We start from the raw sequence: 21479 nt of genomic DNA, 5'->3' as shown, positions 1-21479 counted from the left end.
GACTTTTTGCCTTAGGTTTTGTAACCAAGTACTTCTTGATCTTCATTGTTGATGATGTGAAGAACTTTGCAGCTAACAATCTTCTTCTAATTGGTGATTAAGTTGTGACTGGGATCCGCGCAATTGGTTAGTCACGTACTGGAATTTGTGCATAAAAAAGGATGGCGTTCATATATTGAAGAATTCAAAGGTTCTGAAGTGGTAGCTCTGAAACTTCTTTTACTATAGTGGATTGCTTTCGGGAAGGTTTCCCCCCAGATTTTTTACTGTGAACTAGTTTGTTTCAATGGTTTTCTTGAGTCATCATATCTTGTCTTATTTATTTTTTTCGCTGCATGATTTTGATATGATATTGATGTATTTGTTTTAACAAATTTTATTCATAATAAATCTAATTAAAAAATATATATATATATATATTGTGGGTGCCCAGGACCAAGGAGGAAGATGAAGGGTCGTAGTAATGACGCTGAGGTGCTGTTAGCCACGGGCCCAAGGGAAGAAGCCGCCTGAGCAGGGGAAGAAACGAATCATGGTACTCTGAGGCACTCTGAGGGGAAGTTAGGATCAAGAGAGAGTGGAAGACAGTGGGTATTAGGAGAGCTTTAGGCCTAGTGTAGCCTGTTGCATCTGCATTAATTGGAGGACAACAGCTTTATCAACGCATTAATGAGAAAGTGATCTGAACAGTGTAGGCCACAGCTAAGCAGATTCCTGCCACCACCTACTTCAGATATGAAAGGTAACAAGTGTTAGAAAAAGAGGGGGTAAAGTAGAAATGGATGGTGAAGATATGGTGGAAGGGAGCTATAAAATGAAAGGAAAGAGCATTGGAAAAGGGAGATCGAAGGGAAAAGAGAAAAGAGACATAGAGTGGTGTGCATTGGAGAAGAAAATGGAATAGTATCATTTTCTATATGAATCCTGCCTCCTTGGAGCCTTTGTGTAAACCTTGATGCTCATTTATTTTGGAATACAAATTTGATTCTTCCCTATAATTGTCCTTGGCAGAGCTCATTGTTGTTGTTCCTTCCCATCTCTTACAATTTTTATTGATTTGAGCCAAGTTTGAAGGATACAAGCCATTACTCTAAGTGGGCTTTGGTCACAAACTTTTTGGTCCTTACATATATATATATATTAATATGATAAGTAGTTTTTATTATTCTCGTTCTATTATAAATAATCTCTATCATTATACTAAGACACAAAATTTTCACATTAAAAAAAAAAAAAAAAAAAACAAAGACAATATTAAATTTCATATAGTAGGATATTACAAAAAAAAATGGTCTTTAACAACTACTTGATAGATTGACTACCACTTCACTCACCCGAATTCATCCAATGTGCCTGCTATGCAATCTAACAAAATTATTGTTATGTCACCCTAAAAAATACAAAAAATTTAGAGAGTAAGGCTTAAATGTAAGAAAAACAACATACAAAAATAATAGGAGGAAGAGAGAACACCACTTAGAACACATACACAAAAATAAATTTTTTTTTAAAAAGACAAAAATATATGTCATTCCCATTCTTAAAAAAAAACTCATTAACTAGAAAAAATATTAAACACTCTTCAAACTGACCAAATAAAAAAATTAAAAAATAAAAGAAAAGAAAAACTAAGATAATAATATAGAAATGATAATGATAACAAAGTAAGAAAACCAAATATAGGAAAGCAAATACTGAATGACAACTCATAAAAGAAAATGTAATTTTGCTGTAATTTATACTATTATTTAAGGGACTTTCCCTGTTTGGATTCCTCATTTTTTTAGTTTAAAAATGCCCCTACACCCCTATGTTTAAGTAGAGACAAAACTAAAGGACAATTCGGTAAAAATGCTACTCTAATTTCTATTAAAACATTGCCTAAAAAATAGGACCACTCTCCTATTAATTTTCAAATTGATTTATATACTTATAAATTAAATTTTCAAAATAAAATTATATATATAAATAAAAATAAAAACNCTTCTCCAAAGTTGCATGTGCACTCGAACTAACCCATTGCTTTTTTCTTTTTCTTTTTTTCTTTTTTTTTTTTAATGGAAGAAACTAACCCATTGCTAATTTAGTTATGATTCAACCTATAAACTAATATTTTATATATAATTTTAAAATACAAAAAAATTGAAATTTAAACATTTATAGAATAGACAATAGTTAAGTATAAGGAAATAATGTAATTTAAAAAACATATATAATAAAAAATTAAGTATATTTTAATATTAACAAATGTTTCATTATGTGTAATTTGAACTCAACATTTTAATGAATGTAAGAAAGAGGAAAATTGCAACCGAATTGAAGATAGTTTTTACCATCTCTTTCTTTTCTTTTCTTTTTTATGACATATGAGAATTTCACTCAGATTAATTGCACTGTGTAACAATCTTCACTGTTAAATAAACTCCTATGAACAACTAACTCTACCTGCCAGAATTGGTTACCGGGTAATCCAAGGCCAAAGGCTTTTTAGCTCTAGCAGGTGTGGTGGGCATTTTTTATATTCTGGGCTAGACTGCTCTTGCCGTACTATGGCCTAATGATTCTGGGTTAGGAGAGTCGGGATTGACTTAATTGAAACCCAACTTAAGCCAGCTTGTGCGCAAGCTAGAACCCCTGGTAGGGATCTTAGTCGCGTGCCCACGGCAAGGTGTACTGTCACAAAAATGTTATGGCAGGAGAAACATAATACAATAGGATAGTTAAAATATTCTAACTAAAGTACCAAAGATAATGTTTATATGATTTTGCAACAGGAAAATACGATAATATGAGTATGGCAGAAATAAATCAATGACAAGAAAAATAACGTTAGCACTTGAACAATTATGATGAAAAAGGAAGGGGGTCAGTTTGCTAAACTTGCCTCCTTGGCAAATTTAAGTCCAAGAAAGGAACCTATTTCCAATGTAGGCAATTTCACAGGGAAATTCTGCTATAGAAATTGCCTACTTTAGAAAATGGGCCTAAGTGGCTTAATCTCAAACTCTTAACTTGCTAGAGAGTAGGCTATTGAGAGGAAGAGAAATGAGTAGCCTATTGGTACATCTCTATCACTCCTCACACTCTTGTTTTCTATTTCTCTGTTTTTCTATGTTTCTTGCTGTTCCACCTTGTTGTTGTTTACTGTGCACAGCTAAGGCCTTTTTATACTGCCTGCCATGATAAGATTTACCATTTTACCCATCAACTACTTTTGGCCTGTTGTAGGTGTCTTTCCTAGACTACCCATTATTCTGTTGGCTGCGCCACATTCCATTCCCAAATAAAGAGAGTTTTTTTTTTTTTTTTCTTGCTTTCCGTGGCATTCCCATCCGGATAAAGGCTGGGTATTCTCTTTTACTAACTCCTATAGCATACACCTAGTGATTCCAGCTCATCTTTACCTCTTTTAAGTGGTATTTCATCCCAGCAGGACAATTCCCCCAAAAGAGCTTGAGCGGGAACTCCAAATAGGCTTCCCCCCTTCTCCCCACCGCCAAACCACTTCTTCCCTTACCTCTAACCCATGGCCCACCACCCCTTGTATTGGCTGGGTACAAGTTGGTGGTGCCTGAGTCTTGTCCGTGCTCCACTCCCATGTGAGTCCATTGCTTGTCTGGTGTTCACGCGTTTGCTATTGCTTGTGGGTTGTCTGGTATTGCTGCTTGTTTTACCTTTTGTGGCATGGGTGAGTCATTAGGTCTTCATTCTTCGCATCTCGTTTCTTCTTTGGGCTATGAATTGCTTGGACATGGGCTTTTTCTTCTTTAATTCAATCCCTGTCTCCTCTTACTTCCAGTTTGTGGGCTAACTTGTATTTCTGCCACGCCACTGCATTATTTCTACCATGATATCATTTAACTTGAATTTGTCGGGCTTCTTCAGGGCCTGCCATGTATTATTCCTTTCCTCAGTCTACATTACCCAATATTTTTGTTGGGTTAGTTCTCATATCATCTTGGACTTCCTCGACCCATTCTATTCCTTTGAGCATCCACGGCCCATTTCATTCTTTTGGGCATTGTCAACCCATTTCATTTCTTGGGGCATCCTTGGCCCATCTCATTCTTTCCTACTTCTTACATTCCCATGGGCTCTTCCTAAATCTTTCGAGCTTACTCAACCCAATTATTATATCATTTACTTTTGGGTTTATTGGCTTTTGAACCAATCTCATTTACTAATTCCTTTCTTTGGGTTCCTCCGGCCCATCTTTGCTTGCTTTCTACTTCTTATGATTTCCATAGGCTTACTACTTCCTTTTTTGGGGCTTCCTTAAGCCTATTTACTTTCTTTGGGGTCCTTTTACTATTTTGTGGGCCTGTGTACCATTATTCCTGTCATTCGGGGCTCAATGGTTTTTTCTTACTTTGCTAATTCTTCTTTCTTCACCCCTTTTATATTGTTGGACTTTTTCTTGCCATTGGGCTTTTTCTTTTTGCCAAAATGGGCTCAACAACAGGCTAAGCAGTTTATCCTCATGCCGAAGAGGCCTTTGTCATCTATATTATGCTTACCTAGGTTTGTAGCATCCAAAATCCAACCTATGATTTTAAAATATTAATTTAATAAAAAGTTATTAATTAATTATACATGAATAACTTAAACCGAACTCTTACGCAATATAGCTAAAAGCTTTTTTCCTATTGTCCCAAACAAGAAAGGAGCTGGTCCTAGCAATTAAACCATAGTCCAGCTAATTGAGCCCGACCCAACAGGGCAGAGCAAACAAGAAGGACCGAAATGGTGGACTCCACCTAGGTCAAATTGTGGAAAAAGTATTTGATATCAAATGATACCATATCAGCGGTATCAAAATTCAATAAGTGCAAAATATGTCAGCAAAAAATAGCTAACTCACTAATAATTGAAAGACATGTATTAGTGAGTAGTTATTTTTGCACAAATATCTCTCATTTATTAGATTTTGATATGGATAATATAGTATCATTTGATAAATTTTACTTTTTCCAAATTGTGAGCCCCATATTTCTTATATTAGTATTTGTCACTGTCTGATTCCATAAGGTCAATCCCGTGTTGTCCGAGTCTTTCACAGTTCCACCATATCTATTATGCAATCGCAATGGTCGTGGACAGTTGGGTGTCTCCCCCATAAAGTTCTTCTCATGCTACGTTGCTTTCTTCTTCAATCATTTCACTGCCACTGCGTGTCTCTCTCTTCACTCTTCAGTCTTCACCACGAGCTTATATTTGTCAAGCACGGGTTAATGTTATTCCTTCCTTTCACCATTTTCAATGACCATAAATCTAAAAAGCACTGTGTAAAAGCTACGGAGAACTTGCATGCAGAAACTCCTTTTTGGCCCATTTGTTTCGCGCGCCAAACTTGACTCAGACTGAGAACAAGCTAATCAAATAGGTAATGACCTATTTGACCTCTTATCCACTACGTGGACTAAGTCCAATATTGAGTCTATTGCTATGAGGCGCGAGGACAGATTCGAGCATAAGTATGGATACAATGTGACGAATGACGATAAAGACGATTCTCGAAAAATTAGGAAACGAATGTTGGAGATGTGTATATTCATTAAAAATTAATAATTTGTTAGGAAACGAATGATACAAAGGCTCTTCTATTTTTTTTTTTTTTAATAAAAGTTAATAATTTGCATCCATTATAATTTAGGATTACAACATTTTTCTAATCATAAAAATACTAGGAAGGTGATAAGTGATGCGTTTTGGATGAAATAATTTTTTCATCACACTCTTAGGTATTTTTGTGATTGAAAAATGTAGTAATCTCAAATTATAATAGATGCTAATTATTAATTTTTTTCTCAAAAAAATAGAAGAGTTACGCGCGTGCTCAGAATATAGTAATTTTTTAATAGGAGTTATATATGAAGTTATTTATAATCTTAAAAGATAGTCACTTAGAGCCCGTTTGGATGGAGGGGAGAAAGAGGATGAGTAGAGAAGAGTAGAGTAAAGTTGACTAAAAATATGCTAATTTTGGTCTAAATCTACTTTACTCTCCCTCAATCCAAACGGACCATTAGTAAAAAAAAAATCCATAAAAATAACTAAAAAAATAAATAATTAAATTTGTGTAAATTATTTAAAACACCTTGAATACAAAAATGTTAGTAGCTTTTGAATACATTTGTACACATCCATAACCACATTCTAATTTCCGGATGAAAGCAAGTTCACAGATTTCTTCCACAATTCTTATGTTTCTCATCACATGCACGTTGAGCTTTACTTGAAACAATTAATTAATTAATTAATTTTTTTTTTTTTTTTTTTTGGATAGGGGAAACAATCAATTTAATACTACACACTTGACATCGAAGGTAAGCATCCATTTTCTAAAGACCAATTTTTAATTAAAAAATATATATATATATATATTGTGGGTGCCCCAGGACCAAGGAGGAAGATGAAGGGTCGTAGTAATGACGCTGAGGTGCTGTTAGCCACGGGCCCAAGGGAAGAAGCCGCCTGAGCAGGGGAAGAAACGAATCATGGTACTCTGAGGCACTCTGAGGGGAAGTTAGGATCAAGAGAGAGTGGAAGACAGTGGGTATTAGGAGAGCTTTAGGCCTAGTGTAGCCTGTTGCATCTGCATTAATTGGAGGACAACAGCTTTATCAACAGCATTAATGAGAAAGTGATCTGAACAGTGTAGGCCACAGCTAAGCAGATTCCTGCCACCACCTACTTCAGATATGAAAGGTAACAAGTGTTAGAAAAAGAGGGGGGTAAAGTAGAAATGGATGGTGAAGATATGGTGGAAGGGAGCTATAAAATGAAAGGAAAGAGCATTGGAAAAGGGAGATCGAAGGGAAAAGAGAAATAAGTGGGCTTTGGTCCTTACAATTGGCGCTATTTGTGGGAACAACAAGTTGTGGTTAATCTGCCCTGAGTACGTATGGCCAACGTTGGTCAGGATGGAGAGGAATCAGTTGGCTCCCAGAGGGAGAACCAGTTCATTAACATGAACCGAAGGAGAGAAGACAGCATACCCCAAGCGTTGTGGAGGAATCTCATCACAATGAGCGTATTGAGCGAAGCTGTTCCAACTCCAGGAGTCAAGTTTCACGTTACCAGGAAACATTGAAGCTTCAAAGGGAAGTTGATCATCTGCGTTGGAAACTGAGACACAGGAAACATGATAAATGGAGCCCATCTTCCCCCATCAAGTGAGGGCTCAGAGGAAAGCCGTGACCGCTCGTACCGGCGTAGGTCTAGAACTCCTCTTAGAAAGTAAAAAAAAAAAAAAAAAAATTAATTAATTAATTAATTGTTTCAAGTAAAGCTCAACGTGCATGTGATGAGAAACATAAGAATTGTGGAAGAAATCTGTGAACTTGCTTTCATCCGGAAATTAGAATGTGGTTATGGATGTGTACAAATGTATTCAAAAGCTACTAACATTTTTGTATTCAAGGTGTTTTAAATAATTTACACAAATTTAATTATTTATTTTTTTAGTTATTTTTATGGATTTTTTTTTTACTAATGGTCCGTTTGGATTGAGGGAGAGTAAAGTAGATTTAGACCAAAATTAGCATATTTTTAGTCAACTTTACTCTACTCTTCTCTACTCATCCTCTTTCTCCCCTCCATCCAAACGGGCTCTAAGTGACTATCTTTTAAGATTATAAATAACTTCATATATAACTCCTATTAAAAAATTACTATATTCTGAGCACGCGCGTAACTCTTCTATTTTTTTGAGAAAAAAATTAATAATTAGCATCTATTATAATTTGAGATTACTACATTTTTCAATCACAAAAATACCTAAGAGTGTGATGAAAAAATTATTTCATCCAAAACGCATCACTTATCACCTTCCTAGTATTTTTATGATTAGAAAAATGTTGTAATCCTAAATTATAATGGATGCAAATTATTAACTTTTATTAAAAAAAAAAAAAATAGAAGAGCCTTTGTATCATTCGTTTCCTAACAAATTATTAATTTTTAATGAATATACACATCTCCAACATTCGTTTCCTAATTTTTCGAGAATCGTCTTTATCGTCATTCGTCACATTGTATCCATACTTATGCTCGAATCTGTCCTCGCGCCTCATAGCAATAGACTCAATATTGGACTTAGTCCACGTAGTGGATAAGAGGTCAAATAGGTCATTACCTATTTGATTAGCTTGTTCTCAGTCTGAGTCAAGTTTGGCGCGCGAAACAAATGGGCCAAAAAGGAGTTTCTGCATGCAAGTTCTCCGTAGCTTTTACACAGTGCTTTTTAGATTTATGGTCATTGAAAATGGTGAAAGGAAGGAATAACATTAACCCGTGCTTGACAAATATAAGCTCGTGGTGAAGACTGAAGAGTGAAGAGAGAGACACGCAGTGGCAGTGAAATGATTGAAGAAGAAAGCAACGTAGCATGAGAAGAACTTTATGGGGGAGACACCCAACTGTCCACGACCATTGCGATTGCATAATAGATATGGTGGAACTGTGAAAGACTCGGACAACACGGGATTGACCTTATGGAATCAGACAGTGACAAATACTAATATAAGAAATATGGGGCTCACAATTTGGAAAAAGTAAAATTTATCAAATGATACTATATTATCCATATCAAAATCTAATAAATGAGAGATATTTGTGCAAAAATAACTACTCACTAATACATGTCTTTCAATTATTAGTGAGTTAGCTATTTTTTGCTGACATATTTTGCACTTATTGAATTTTGATACCGCTGATATGGTATCATTTGATATCAAATACTTTTTCCACAATTTGACCTAGGTGGAGTCCACCATTTCGGTCCTTCTTGTTTGCTCTGCCCTGTTGGGTCGGGCTCAATTAGCTGGACTATGGTTTAATTGCTAGGACCAGCTCCTTTCTTGTTTGGGACAATAGGAAAAAAGCTTTTAGCTATATTGCGTAAGAGTTCGGTTTAAGTTATTCATGTATAATTAATTAATAACTTTTTATTAAATTAATATTTTAAAATCATAGGTTGGATTTTGGATGCTACAAACCTAGGTAAGCATAATATAGATGACAAAGGCCTCTTCGGCATGAGGATAAACTGCTTAGCCTGTTGTTGAGCCCATTTTGGCAAAAAGAAAAAGCCCAATGGCAAGAAAAAGTCCAACAATATAAAAGGGGTGAAGAAAGAAGAATTAGCAAAGTAAGAAAAAACCATTGAGCCCCGAATGACAGGAATAATGGTACACAGGCCCACAAAATAGTAAAAGGACCCCAAAGAAAGTAAATAGGCTTAAGGAAGCCCCAAAAAAGGAAGTAGTAAGCCTATGGAAATCATAAGAAGTAGAAAGCAAGCAAAGATGGGCCGGAGGAACCCAAAGAAAGGAATTAGTAAATGAGATTGGTTCAAAAGCCAATAAACCCAAAAGTAAATGATATAATAATTGGGTTGAGTAAGCTCGAAAGATTTAGGAAGAGCCCATGGGAATGTAAGAAGTAGGAAAGAATGAGATGGGCCAAGGATGCCCCAAGAAATGAAATGGGTTGACAATGCCCAAAAGAATGAAATGGGCCGTGGATGCTCAAAGGAATAGAATGGGTCGAGGAAGTCCAAGATGATATGAGAACTAACCCAACAAAAATATTGGGTAATGTAGACTGAGGAAAGGAATAATACATGGCAGGCCCTGAAGAAGCCCGACAAATTCAAGTTAAATGATATCATGGTAGAAATAATGCAGTGGCGTGGCAGAAATACAAGTTAGCCCACAAACTGGAAGTAAGAGGAGACAGGGATTGAATTAAAGAAGAAAAAGCCCATGTCCAAGCAATTCATAGCCCAAAGAAGAAACGAGATGCGAAGAATGAAGACCTAATGACTCACCCATGCCACAAAAGGTAAAACAAGCAGCAATACCAGACAACCCACAAGCAATAGCAAACGCGTGAACACCAGACAAGCAATGGACTCACATGGGAGTGGAGCACGGACAAGACTCAGGCACCACCAACTTGTACCCAGCCAATACAAGGGGTGGTGGGCCATGGGTTAGAGGTAAGGGAAGAAGTGGTTTGGCGGTGGGGAGAAGGGGGGAAGCCTATTTGGAGTTCCCGCTCAAGCTCTTTTGGGGGAATTGTCCTGCTGGGATGAAATACCACTTAAAAGAGGTAAAGATGAGCTGGAATCACTAGGTGTATGCTATAGGAGTTAGTAAAAGAGAATACCCAGCCTTTATCCGGATGGGAATGCCACGGAAAGCAAGAAAAAAAAAAAAAAAACTCTCTTTATTTGGGAATGGAATGTGGCGCAGCCAACAGAATAATGGGTAGTCTAGGAAAGACACCTACAACAGGCCAAAAGTAGTTGATGGGTAAAATGGTAAATCTTATCATGGCAGGCAGTATAAAAAGGCCTTAGCTGTGCACAGTAAACAACAACAAGGTGGAACAGCAAGAAACATAGAAAAACAGAGAAATAGAAAACAAGAGTGTGAGGAGTGATAGAGATGTACCAATAGGCTACTCATTTCTCTTCCTCTCAATAGCCTACTCTCTAGCAAGTTAAGAGTTTGAGATTAAGCCACTTAGGCCCATTTTCTAAAGTAGGCAATTTCTATAGCAGAATTTCCCTGTGAAATTGCCTACATTGGAAATAGGTTCCTTTCTTGGACTTAAATTTGCCAAGGAGGCAAGTTTAGCAAACTGACCCCCTTCCTTTTTCATCATAATTGTTCAAGTGCTAACGTTATTTTTCTTGTCATTGATTTATTTCTGCCATACTCATATTATCGTATTTTCCTGTTGCAAAATCATATAAACATTATCTTTGGTACTTTAGTTAGAATATTTTAACTATCCTATTGTATTATGTTTCTCCTGCCATAACATTTTTGTGACAGTACACCTTGCCGTGGGCACGCGACTAAGATCCCTACCAGGGGTTCTAGCTTGCGCACAAGCTGGCTTAAGTTGGGTTTCAATTAAGTCAATCCCGACTCTCCTAACCCAGAATCATTAGGCCATAGTACGGCAAGAGCAGTCTAGCCCAGAATATAAAAAATGCCCACCACACCTGCTAGAGCTAAAAAGCCTTTGGCCTTGGATTACCCGGTAACCAATTCTGGCAGGTAGAGTTAGTTGTTCATAGGAGTTTATTTAACAGTGAAGATTGTTACACAGTGCAATTAATCTGAGTGAAATTCTCATATGTCATAAAAAAGAAAAGAAAAGAAAGAGATGGTAAAAACTATCTTCAATTCGGTTGCAATTTTCCTCTTTCTTACATTCATTAAAATGTTGAGTTCAAATTACACATAATGAAACATTTGTTAATATTAAAATATACTTAATTTTTTATTATATATGTTTTTTAAATTACATTATTTCCTTATACTTAACTATTGTCTATTCTATAAATGTTTAAATTTCAATTTTTTTGTATTTTAAAATTATATATAAAATATTAGTTTATAGGTTGAATCATAACTAAATTAGCAATGGGTTAGTTTCTTCCATTAAAAAAAAAAAAGAAAAAAAGAAAAAGAAAAAAGCAATGGGTTAGTTCGAGTGCACATGCAACTTTGGAGAAGGGTCATGCTTATTTCCAATAGTAAGCCTGTAAGGGTTTAACCTTGGAGAAGGAAGCAATAGCCCAATTGAAAGTCTCATGGTTGTGGCCACACACAGCCCAAGCTATGGTTAATTTCGACAGGCAAGGGTTGCTCCAGTGCTTACAGCCTTACAGATAGTGACACACGGGAGGGTAGTCCCAAAAAACACAAATTTAAAGCAGATAGAGCTTGGATTTGGTAAGTTTGCTCGAGGACTCTAAAGACTGCTGTTTTTTCTGAACCCCAACTAACATTAATTCGTAACATCCAATCAGTGTGGGAGTCAACTTGAGGACTTGTCTGTGGCTTGACTTCGTAATTCAAAAATATCTAATTTACATAAAACTTTACAGATTTACTACACAATGCCAGTGATCCACACTGTATTAGACTACTAGGAGAACTTTCATAAAATTGAATTGTAGTTTTCTCAATCTTACAGCTTGTTCTTTTCCCATCACCAAATTGAAGCTTGCTTTTCCTTCTTTCCCTCAATAATATTCAGCAAGTATTAACAATTTTTTTCGTAGGAACATTGGAATGGTCAACTTGCTGATACTGGACTACCAGATGAATATGATCAAGCAGAATGTCTAGAAACATTAATACAATGATAATGCTTGGGAATCAAATCTAACCTTCATAATGTAGTCTCAAACTATGCTGGATGTGTGAACAGATCATGGGAATCAGCCAAGTAAACGCACCAATGGAGAATCAACCATATTTTCTCCACTGATTCTACCTCTAACTTCCTTTTCCTTGGCCATCAATTCCTCAAATTTATCTTCTCTTTAGTTATTCTTTCCCCACAGCCTTCCAATTTTCACAGTCGCAAATCCCTGACCAAAGCAAAGATTCTGAAATCATGAAACTCAACTCTGAAAAACCAGATTACAGTTCATTCATGTGCTGCATTGAAGGTATTCAAATTGGGCCAAAACTTAGGAAAAATTCTTTAGGTGTTGTACCTTAGGTTCCCCAATTGAATTTCGACTATGTGGTTGCATTGGCCAACAGATTATATGGTTGAATTCAATTATCCTTGGGGAAGATAATACTCTTGTTGTTGCATTGATCAATGCAAACTCATTGTTGAATTTAATTGGAGAACGTAAGGTACAATACCTAAGAAATTTTACCTAAGTTTTGTCCATTCAAATTTATCAACTTCTACTCTACGGGATCATAAGAAGATGACAAGACAGTATTAAGAAGAAGTGATATAGCATTAACAAGACAGTTTTAAGAGGATGACAATAGTTAAAATTTGAGTCTTGGCTGATCCAGTCTATATGTTTGGACACAGTTTACATTCAGGATAGCAAACATTCTACCAGAAATATGCTCCACTGCACCACCTTTCACAACAGAAAGGAGGTTAAGGTTTACCATATTAACTATTAAGTCATCTCTCTCTCTTCTTCTTCTTCTTCTTTTTTTTTTTTTTTTTTTTTGCCTGTGTCAAGTCAGTCATCTGATAACTCATTCCAGCCTCGTTTTCCTTGCTAGCATTGTCCACTCATGTTATGCTAATGTGGAGACAATTGCAAGCAAGGCATTAAATTGTTCATTCCAGGTATTAGGTATATATGACCTGATTAGCGGACTGGAGATGAAAAACTTCTTTGTAATGCATAACTTAGGGTTCATTTGTAACATAAAGATTTAGGGCATGTTTGGTAGGCTATAATAAGCATGGTAATGTAATAATTATTTTTATGGTTTAGTTATTTTTTAGTTTGGTTATGTTTTTATTATAAGGAATAGTCATTCCTTATGAATAGCTATTTTTCAAAATGAGGAACAACTATTCCTCTTTAAAAGGGGTGCATTAGCTATTCTTTAGTAAATGCAATAATTTCAAAACTTAAGATATTTCCAAATTAAAAAAAAAAAAAACTTTCTATATACATCTAACAATTATAAAAATAAAAAATCATAAAAATAACACATATCTCTCTTAAATTTAAAAAATAAAAATTTTAAGGAGATTTAATTGTACGAGTAAGATATTTCTTAAAATAAATTTTAATTTTTATTCTAATTTTATAACTCACAACCAAACTTATGAATAAGTTTAGTTATTACATTACAACACAATTTATTCCTAGTAATAAAGATTACAATTCCTATCGTAATTTTCATTCAATGTACCAAACGTATCCTTAGTGGCTTGCGGCTTCCCCCATGAATAAAACATACTGACATTTAATACACAACCAGAAACATGGCAATATTAATATAGTTTGCCAATTGCCAGTACGTTATTCTGAGTTCTAACTTCCACTAACACCTAGAAAAGCATTAGACATGCTAGCGCTCCTCCAGCACATTTGAAGGTACTAAGAAGAAAATCTAAAGCTTTATTTTGTGTTGAGAGAGCTATGAAAATTGCATCAGCAAGCAGAAAGCATAACTTTTCCAGGGAATTTTACGTGACATGACGTTTCATTTGGTTGTTGAAACGAGATAGCATTAACTAGGTACAACCCAGCTATACATTGAGGGTAGAGAGAAGTGTCTGTGTACCTAAATAATTTAACAGCAACCATGACCAAGTAGCGTAGCCAACCATACCAAACACCTGCACCAAAACAGGAACATCAAATGAATAAGAATTGGCAAAATCAAGAATAACAGAGTAATAATGTAATTTCACTATCTTGTTCGTTATTCCCTGCTTCTATTGTTGGGAAAAGTGGCTGGGATCCAAACTACAGAAAATATAACAATTTAGTTGTGGATTTAAAATATGAAAAGGAAAGTGATTCAACATATACCCATTCACTGAAATGCAAAATCTCTGAGAATCCTGGTGCTGAGTGTTATCTTCTTTCCAAGATCCTTCCAAAAATCACATAGATTGTAATGTTTCTGTATTTCATTAATGTGATTCAGTTGTTTCACACAATAGTGGCCTTAAGTTCAGAACACAGATGGATACTGTTCCACACAAATCCCCAAGGTGGAAACACTTTGTTCAAGTGTTAGACAAACCAGTTACACCATGCAATGCATGCAGTGAATCTGGATTTCTTAGCCTGAGGTCTCAATCCAGCTTTTTCCGGCTTCTTTCATGCCCATTTCCATGACAGCTTCCCTTAACTTGCTTAAACTATCCCACATTCCCAATGTGCCATAAACATTTGCAAGTGTCACATATACGGAAGGGTCTTCTGGTGAGGATGCAAGAAGGCGTTCAGCAATAATATTAACCAGTTCCATGTTGTTGTGAGTTCCACAGGCCCCGAGCAATGAGCACCATATGGTTTTGTTAGGTTTAAATGGCATGTCAGCAATCAATTGCTCAGCCTCTTTGAAGCATCCAGCTTGGCCAAGTAGATCAACCATGCAACAATAGTGCTCCAATTGAGGTTCCACTCCATGTTCAATTTTCATGGACTTAAATATGATCCTCGCCTCTTCAACCAAACCAGCATGTCTACAGGCAGAAAGAATACCTGTAAAGGTAATTTCATTTGGCTTCAAACCCAATTCTACCATCTCATTGAAAAATTTAATTGCTTCTGTTGCTCTTCCATTATTCCCACACCCCACAATGATCCCAGTCCAGCACACAGCATCTTTTTTTGGCAAACAATCAAACAAAGCTAACCCATCCTTAATTTCACCACATTTTGAATACATGTCAATGAGAGCTGTAACTGTTACCTCCTCTGTGTCAAATCCTCTCTTAACACAGAAAGCATGAGCCTGCTTACCACTTTGAATAGATGTTAAACTTGAACAAACCTTCAGAACATTTGAAATAACAAACTGATCTACTTCAAGATTCAAATCAACCATATCTTTAAACAGGGAAAAGACCAATGAGCTTAACCCCATTATAGCACACACTGTGATCAAACCAGACCAAGCCATGATATCTTTCTTCTCTAGCCTATGAAATAATCCTAATGCATCCTTAATATCCCCATGTTTTGCATACAGATCAATAAGAATGCTTCCAACAACATTGCCTGACCCATACCCACTGGTGACAACCAAACCATGCACTTGATGCCCAAGTCTCAAATTAAGTAAGTGGATGCAGGCCTTCAAAGCACTACCGAAAGTGTAGGAATCAAAATATACACCTGACCGATGGATTTGTGCAACCAGATTGAGAGCATGTCCATAGTGTTCATTGACAACATAGCCAGAAAGCATAGAATTCCAAAGTGACAAACCATCACAAACAGACTCATCAAAGCTAGAGAATAGATCAAATACCTTTATTGCTTCATTTAATACATTGCAATTTGAGTACATATCAACCAGCGCTGATACAGTATAACAGTTATACTCATAACCAGACTTAACAACATAACAGTGAATCTGTTTCCCAATAACTAAGAAACCACGACAAGCACAGGATTTAAGAGCACATGGGAATGTGAATTCATCAAGCTTAAGGCCTTCTCGGTGCATCATATCCACAAATTCCAATGCATGCACACTTCCACAATCTGCAAAACCAGCAATGATGCTGTTCCAGGATATGCCATTTGGTTCTGGCATTTGATGAAACAAATGCACTGCCTCTTCCATTAAACCTTCTTTGCAGTACCCCGAAATGATTGTGTTCCATGTAGTTGCATTCTTGCACAAAATCTCATCAAAAACATTCCTTGCATCACTCAAAGTTCCACATTTGACATACATGTCCAAGAGGGTATTCATTAAAACTCTGTCAAACATAAACCCACCCCCAGAAATTCTTTTATGAATTAGTTTGCCCAATTCAAGATCACCCGCAAGACCACATGCTTTAAGAGCTGCAGAGTACATGAACCCATTGGGTACCTCTGATCCAAACTCTAAAAACTGAGTATATAATGTGAGAGCTTCTTGGGGTCTTCCACTATTAGTATATGCGGAGACCATGGTGGTCCATGAAACCACATTTCTTTCAAGCATCTCATCAAACATCTTACGTGCATCTTTCACACGACTACATTCCACATACATGGCAATCAAATTGTTGGCAAGGAACACGTTTTTCGACACCCCGAGTTTGATCAAATTAGATTGTAGCGCTATGCCATGATTGAGAGCTTGAACTCTCCCATAATGGCGCAAAGCTATTACAATACGGTTCAAATCCAAGATTCCCCATGAGAGAGTTGGACTTTGTATTGGCATCAGGATGTTCAACAAGTATGGATCACATAGACATAGACAAAGGCATAATACGCTGAGAGCTCAATACGTAACTTCTCGGCACTTTCAGCAATTTCATGCCGGGTGCTAAGCAGTTGGCGGCGTACTAGTTCAAAAATTCTGCACGTTGAGAAATTAAAATGCGCTATTAGAAGTTGGCCCTGATAGACTATTGTTCTGGGCTAATTGTTTTACAGCCCATTGCAACAGGCTCGGCAAACGTTAGTTTGGACTTCAAAACTTGTCAAAGACCCAATTGCTCAAGACTAGAAAAAAAACATTTTGGACAGAGTTCTTCAACCCATTACAAAACAATTTATAATTTTATACATTTTTTTAAATTACATGATTTGTTAAATCATTTTAGGAAAAAAAATCGAATTTTTTTTTTTAAATAACAATAAATATTAAAATATTTAGTTAGTTGTCACGTTGCAAAAGAAAATTGAAAACTAGCATCTCGAGTATCTAAAACTCGAGTTCCAAGATAAAAATCAAGTTTTTAAGGCTTGATTTGTAAAAAAAATCCAAGTAAAAATCGAGTTTTAAAAACTCGAGTTCGGAAAACGCCGCTATAGGGCTTAAAAACGTCACTATACGGCTTAAAAATGGAGTTATTAAAAAATTTAGCAAGAAAACGCCGCTATAAGGCTTTAAAACGTCAGTATAGGGTATAAAAACGCCACTATAGGGCTTTCTGAACCTGGTATTGAACACTTACGAAAAATTTTGCAGGAAAACGCCGCTATAGGGATTTAAAACGTCACTATAGGACTTAAAAACGCCACTATAGGGGCGATAAAACTAAAAAATTTTTTGCATGGAACTCGAGTTTCTAAAACTCGAGATTTATGTAAATGGATCTCGATTTTTTAAAACTCGAGATGTCTACTTTCCCTTATAGTTTCAAGTGTTGCCTAACTAACTATATACAAATTATTTTCAAAGCTATTCTGCACATTCCCCCAAAAAAAATCTACTTACAAACTTGGCTGTAGGTTTGTAGCCAATGATTATAGCTCTACTTAATATCTTTTTTTTAGATGTGAATTTTGAGAAATCCACCATTCAATTTCATTTTCATTTTATGATAAAATTTGGTTACAAACTTAGTTATAACCAATGACTACAACTTTACTTAATATCTTTTTATTGGACATGAATTTTGACAAATCCACCATTGGATTAAATTTTCTTCCTATATCCTTTATACTTGCAAAATTTCAAAAAAAAAAAAAAAAAAAATCAAAGATTAATAGCTATGTTATAAGTTAAATGTTTAAATTTTAAGTTTTTGTAGTCTAAAATTGATAGGCCAAGAATGTATTGACCTTTTGTGATATATTAATTGATTAATTAGCAAAGTTTATTAATTAATTAAATTAACATGCAATGTACATGACAGCACAAACAAATCACCAAATAACTAAGTATGCAGCGGAAATTAAATTGACACGGTAATTGTTTACAAATGGGGAAAACCTATACGGCAAAAATCTTATCGGGTGATTTTAAGGTTATCACTTCCAAGAATCCACTATTATCAAAACAAGCGGTTACAAGTAAATGAATCCCAGTACCTTATATCAACTTACAGTTGAACCCTTACCCCAATACCCAATTGGACTTGTTCTGTAGTGACAATCTCTCATTTTCAATGCATGGCTCCCAGTATATGACTAATCTGTTAGGACATATGTGTTTCACTTGTTAGGAACATATGTCACTATTTTATGTAATTGGCTAATCATTTAACAAAATACACTTTACTTGTAATTGGGTAGATCTAGGATGTATTTAATACTTCAAGAAACCTTGTTTCAAGTTCAAGTATTAAAGCCATGTAAGTCTGTCCAAGATTTAAGTGTGGAAAGTGCTGTTCATTAAAATTCGACAGCTAGCTTGACAGCTAGTCATCTATCGAGACTTAAAGAGCTGTTCTAGCTCGTGGCTCGACAACAGTTCGACAGATAGGTATCTGTCGAGGTTTATGAAAAACAGAGTTTCAATTCTATTTTGACTCTAATCTGTGATTGTATGTTTAGACTTTCTTTTCTCACAACCCTAGACATATAAAATGATTATTTTAAGGGCCGTCAAAGGAGACACAAGTGTTGAGCAAAGTTTATTCAAGCAAATTGTGACTAGAGACAGAATTTGCTCTAGTTCATCTTTCTTGTGAAGAAGCTACTGTATTTGTCCACCGTATAGTTTTGTGACTAAACATCTTCTCGATCTTCATCGTGTGATGAACTAAAGAACTTTGTAGCCAACAACCTTTTTTATTTGGTGATTGAAGTCGCGTACTGGGATCTGCGCAATTGGTTAGTCACGTACTAGGAACCGTGCATTGAAAGGAGAAATTGTCACTACAGAACAAGTTCAATTGGGTATTGGGGTAAGGGTTCAACTGTAGGTTGGTATAAGGTATTGAGATTTCTTTACTTGTAACCGCTTGTTGTGATAATAGTGGATTCTCGGGAGTGATGATCTTAAAATCACCTGGTGGGGTTTTTTCCATGTAGGTTTTTCTCATTAGTAAACAAATCATCGTGCCAATTTTTTTTCCGCTGCATACTTTAATTATTGGTGATTTGTTTGTGCTGTCACACATCTTGCTTGTTAATTTGATTAATTAATAAACTTGACTAATTTATCAATTAATTTCATCACAAGAGGTCAATACGTTTTTGGCCTATCATAACCAATAGATGCGCAGATCTCAATACGCGACTTAATCACCAACTTGAGAAGGATGTTGGTTACAAAGTTCAGTTTATTACACGATGAAGATCAAGAAGCTCCTTGGTCACAAAACCCTATGGTGTATAAACTCAGCAGCTTCTTTAAGAGATAGATGAACTAGGGCATATGTCTTCGGTTCATAATATGCTTGTGAAAAACTTTTGCAATTGAATTGCATCCTCTGTGATGACCCTTAAAACAATCCTTATATATGTTTAGGGTTGTGAGAAAATAAAACCTAAACACATACTCACGGATTGGATGCAAAACAAACCTGAAAATCTATTTTTCATAAACCTCGATAGATATCCATCTATCGAGTTAGTTGTCGAGCCATGGGTTGAAACAACTTTTAAATCTTGATATATGTTAGTTGTTGAGTTTTAAAATTCAGCACTTTCTCACTTGATTCTTGGACAGATTTGCATGACTTTAATACTTGAATTTGAAACCTTGTTCCTTGAAGTATTAAACACATCATAGATCTACCCAATTATAAGTAAATAACGTTTTGTCAAAGGATTATCCAATTACATGAAATAGTGACATATGTGTTGGGGTTTATGCCCTAAAATCCAATTTGATGGCATGTCATAAATAATTAAATTGTTTAATTATATGAGACTATCTATAAATGAACTAATGGGACATTATCTTAGTTCATGAGATGCATAGTATGTGATTTATGTGAAAAGTCATAGAAGATATAAATTACAAGTTCTTTGTAAACTCAGAATTTTAGTTTGTAGTCGGTGATGAAATTGGGCATTTCATCTACAAAAACTATAACATATCAACTAAGATGATTTGTCTTGATCATGGAAGTGAAGACTTCTTGTTAATGTGTCGATGATGTGTCTTAAGAGTTAAGACATATTGAACTAGACCGCTGTGAGATTAATTATTCAATCAACAACTGTTACCTAAATAATTAATCTCATTACTTCTAATTTCATAGACTCTTAATCCTGAGAGGGTAGTGAACCTAATTATGAAATGTAGGTTACTTTGATATATCAGGAGTGAGATCTAATATTCATGGTCAAAACTTCAGTATGTTGGGTAACCACACGTAGTGTTGAGGGAACACATATTCTCAAGATAGAATCCATAATCTCTTTTGTAGAGACACGAAATATCTCCTTGAGATAAGTTTAATGGAAATTGGTTGTTTAGGGTGCTCACTTTAGTAAGGAGTTACTAAAGCTTATATTTATTGAAATTGGATTTCAATAAATGTGAATAACTAAAAGATTAAATTAGGTATTCAAGGATAAAATAGTTATTTACAAAGTGACAGTTTATTATGACTTTGTTCACTATGGATATTTCATAGATGGGTTAAATGATATTATTAGAGTCTTGGCATATAATTTATTAATAAGGTCTAGAGTGCAATTATATTTATATAGTGATATTAAATATAATTAATGGTAACTTTGAACTTGTCAAGAGTTGACAGAAAAGCCCAAGGCTTATTGGAACTAAAGGCTTATTGGAACTAGAGTCTTATTTGTTCCCTTAGGTCCCATCTCAAGCCACAAACTAAAACCTAATTGGATAGGCCGAAAAGGCTAACCCAATTAGATAATCAGTTTTTATTTAATAAGAGTTATTAAATAAGTAACTACCATGGTAGTTAGAATGTACGTATGATGGAAAGAAAAGAAAATAGTTTTTCTCTACAAGGAGAAGAAGGACTTTCTTTTTGAGAATCAACGTACATAAAGACTGATTGGGAGACCACTCTTCTTGAGCACTATGTCGAATTGAGATGAAGATTAAAGGTATTCTCAAGTCCTAGTTTTGAATCTCACAGCATCAAGATACGCTTTCTATTTTTTGTTCTAGAATTCAAGGTTACATATTATCTCTCATGAATGAAGTAGATCTGTGATTGTTTCTTCTGCTGTGTGTTTTGTATGAGATGCAAAACTAGATTTTCCAACAACATGTTCCTAACATCAAATTACATATGTCCTAACAAAAATTATGTATAGAAAATAAGCT

General features: G+C 35.3%; 1 protein-coding gene across 2 annotated transcripts; it reads right to left on the bottom strand.

Moving 5' to 3' along the window:
- Positions 1–11675: 11675 nt before the first annotated feature.
- On the bottom strand, positions 11676–16844 carry LOC112027870 (pentatricopeptide repeat-containing protein At4g08210). Of its 2 annotated transcripts, XM_024060516.2 has the most exons (3): positions 14342–16844; positions 14091–14145; positions 11676–12400 (listed from the first exon to the last, which is right to left on the bottom strand). In XM_024060516.2, exon 1 carries the CDS (start codon positions 16704–16706, stop codon positions 14598–14600), a length of 2109 nt encoding a protein of 702 aa, XP_023916284.1. In that variant the 5' UTR covers positions 16707–16844; the 3' UTR covers positions 11676–12400; positions 14091–14145; positions 14342–14597. The 2 variants fall into 2 exon arrangements, with proteins under 2 accessions (XP_023916284.1, XP_065627121.1); XM_065771049.1 differs by lacking the exon at positions 11676–12400 and having other exon boundaries at positions 14090–14145.
- Positions 16845–21479: the final 4635 nt, after the last annotated feature.

This window comes from Quercus suber, unplaced genomic scaffold (assembly GCF_002906115.3).
Source record: "Quercus suber isolate HL8 unplaced genomic scaffold, Cork oak 2.0 scaffold_39, whole genome shotgun sequence".
In the NCBI taxonomy this organism is placed as follows: domain Eukaryota; kingdom Viridiplantae; phylum Streptophyta; class Magnoliopsida; order Fagales; family Fagaceae; genus Quercus; species Quercus suber.
This window is presented reverse-complemented; position numbering and strand designations above follow the sequence as displayed.

Excerpts from the sequence above, each read along its gene's own strand:
- LOC112027870 (XM_024060516.2), bottom strand. The coding sequence starts at position 16,706 with ATGCCAATACAAAGTCCAACTCTCTCATGGGGAATCTTGGATTTGAAC.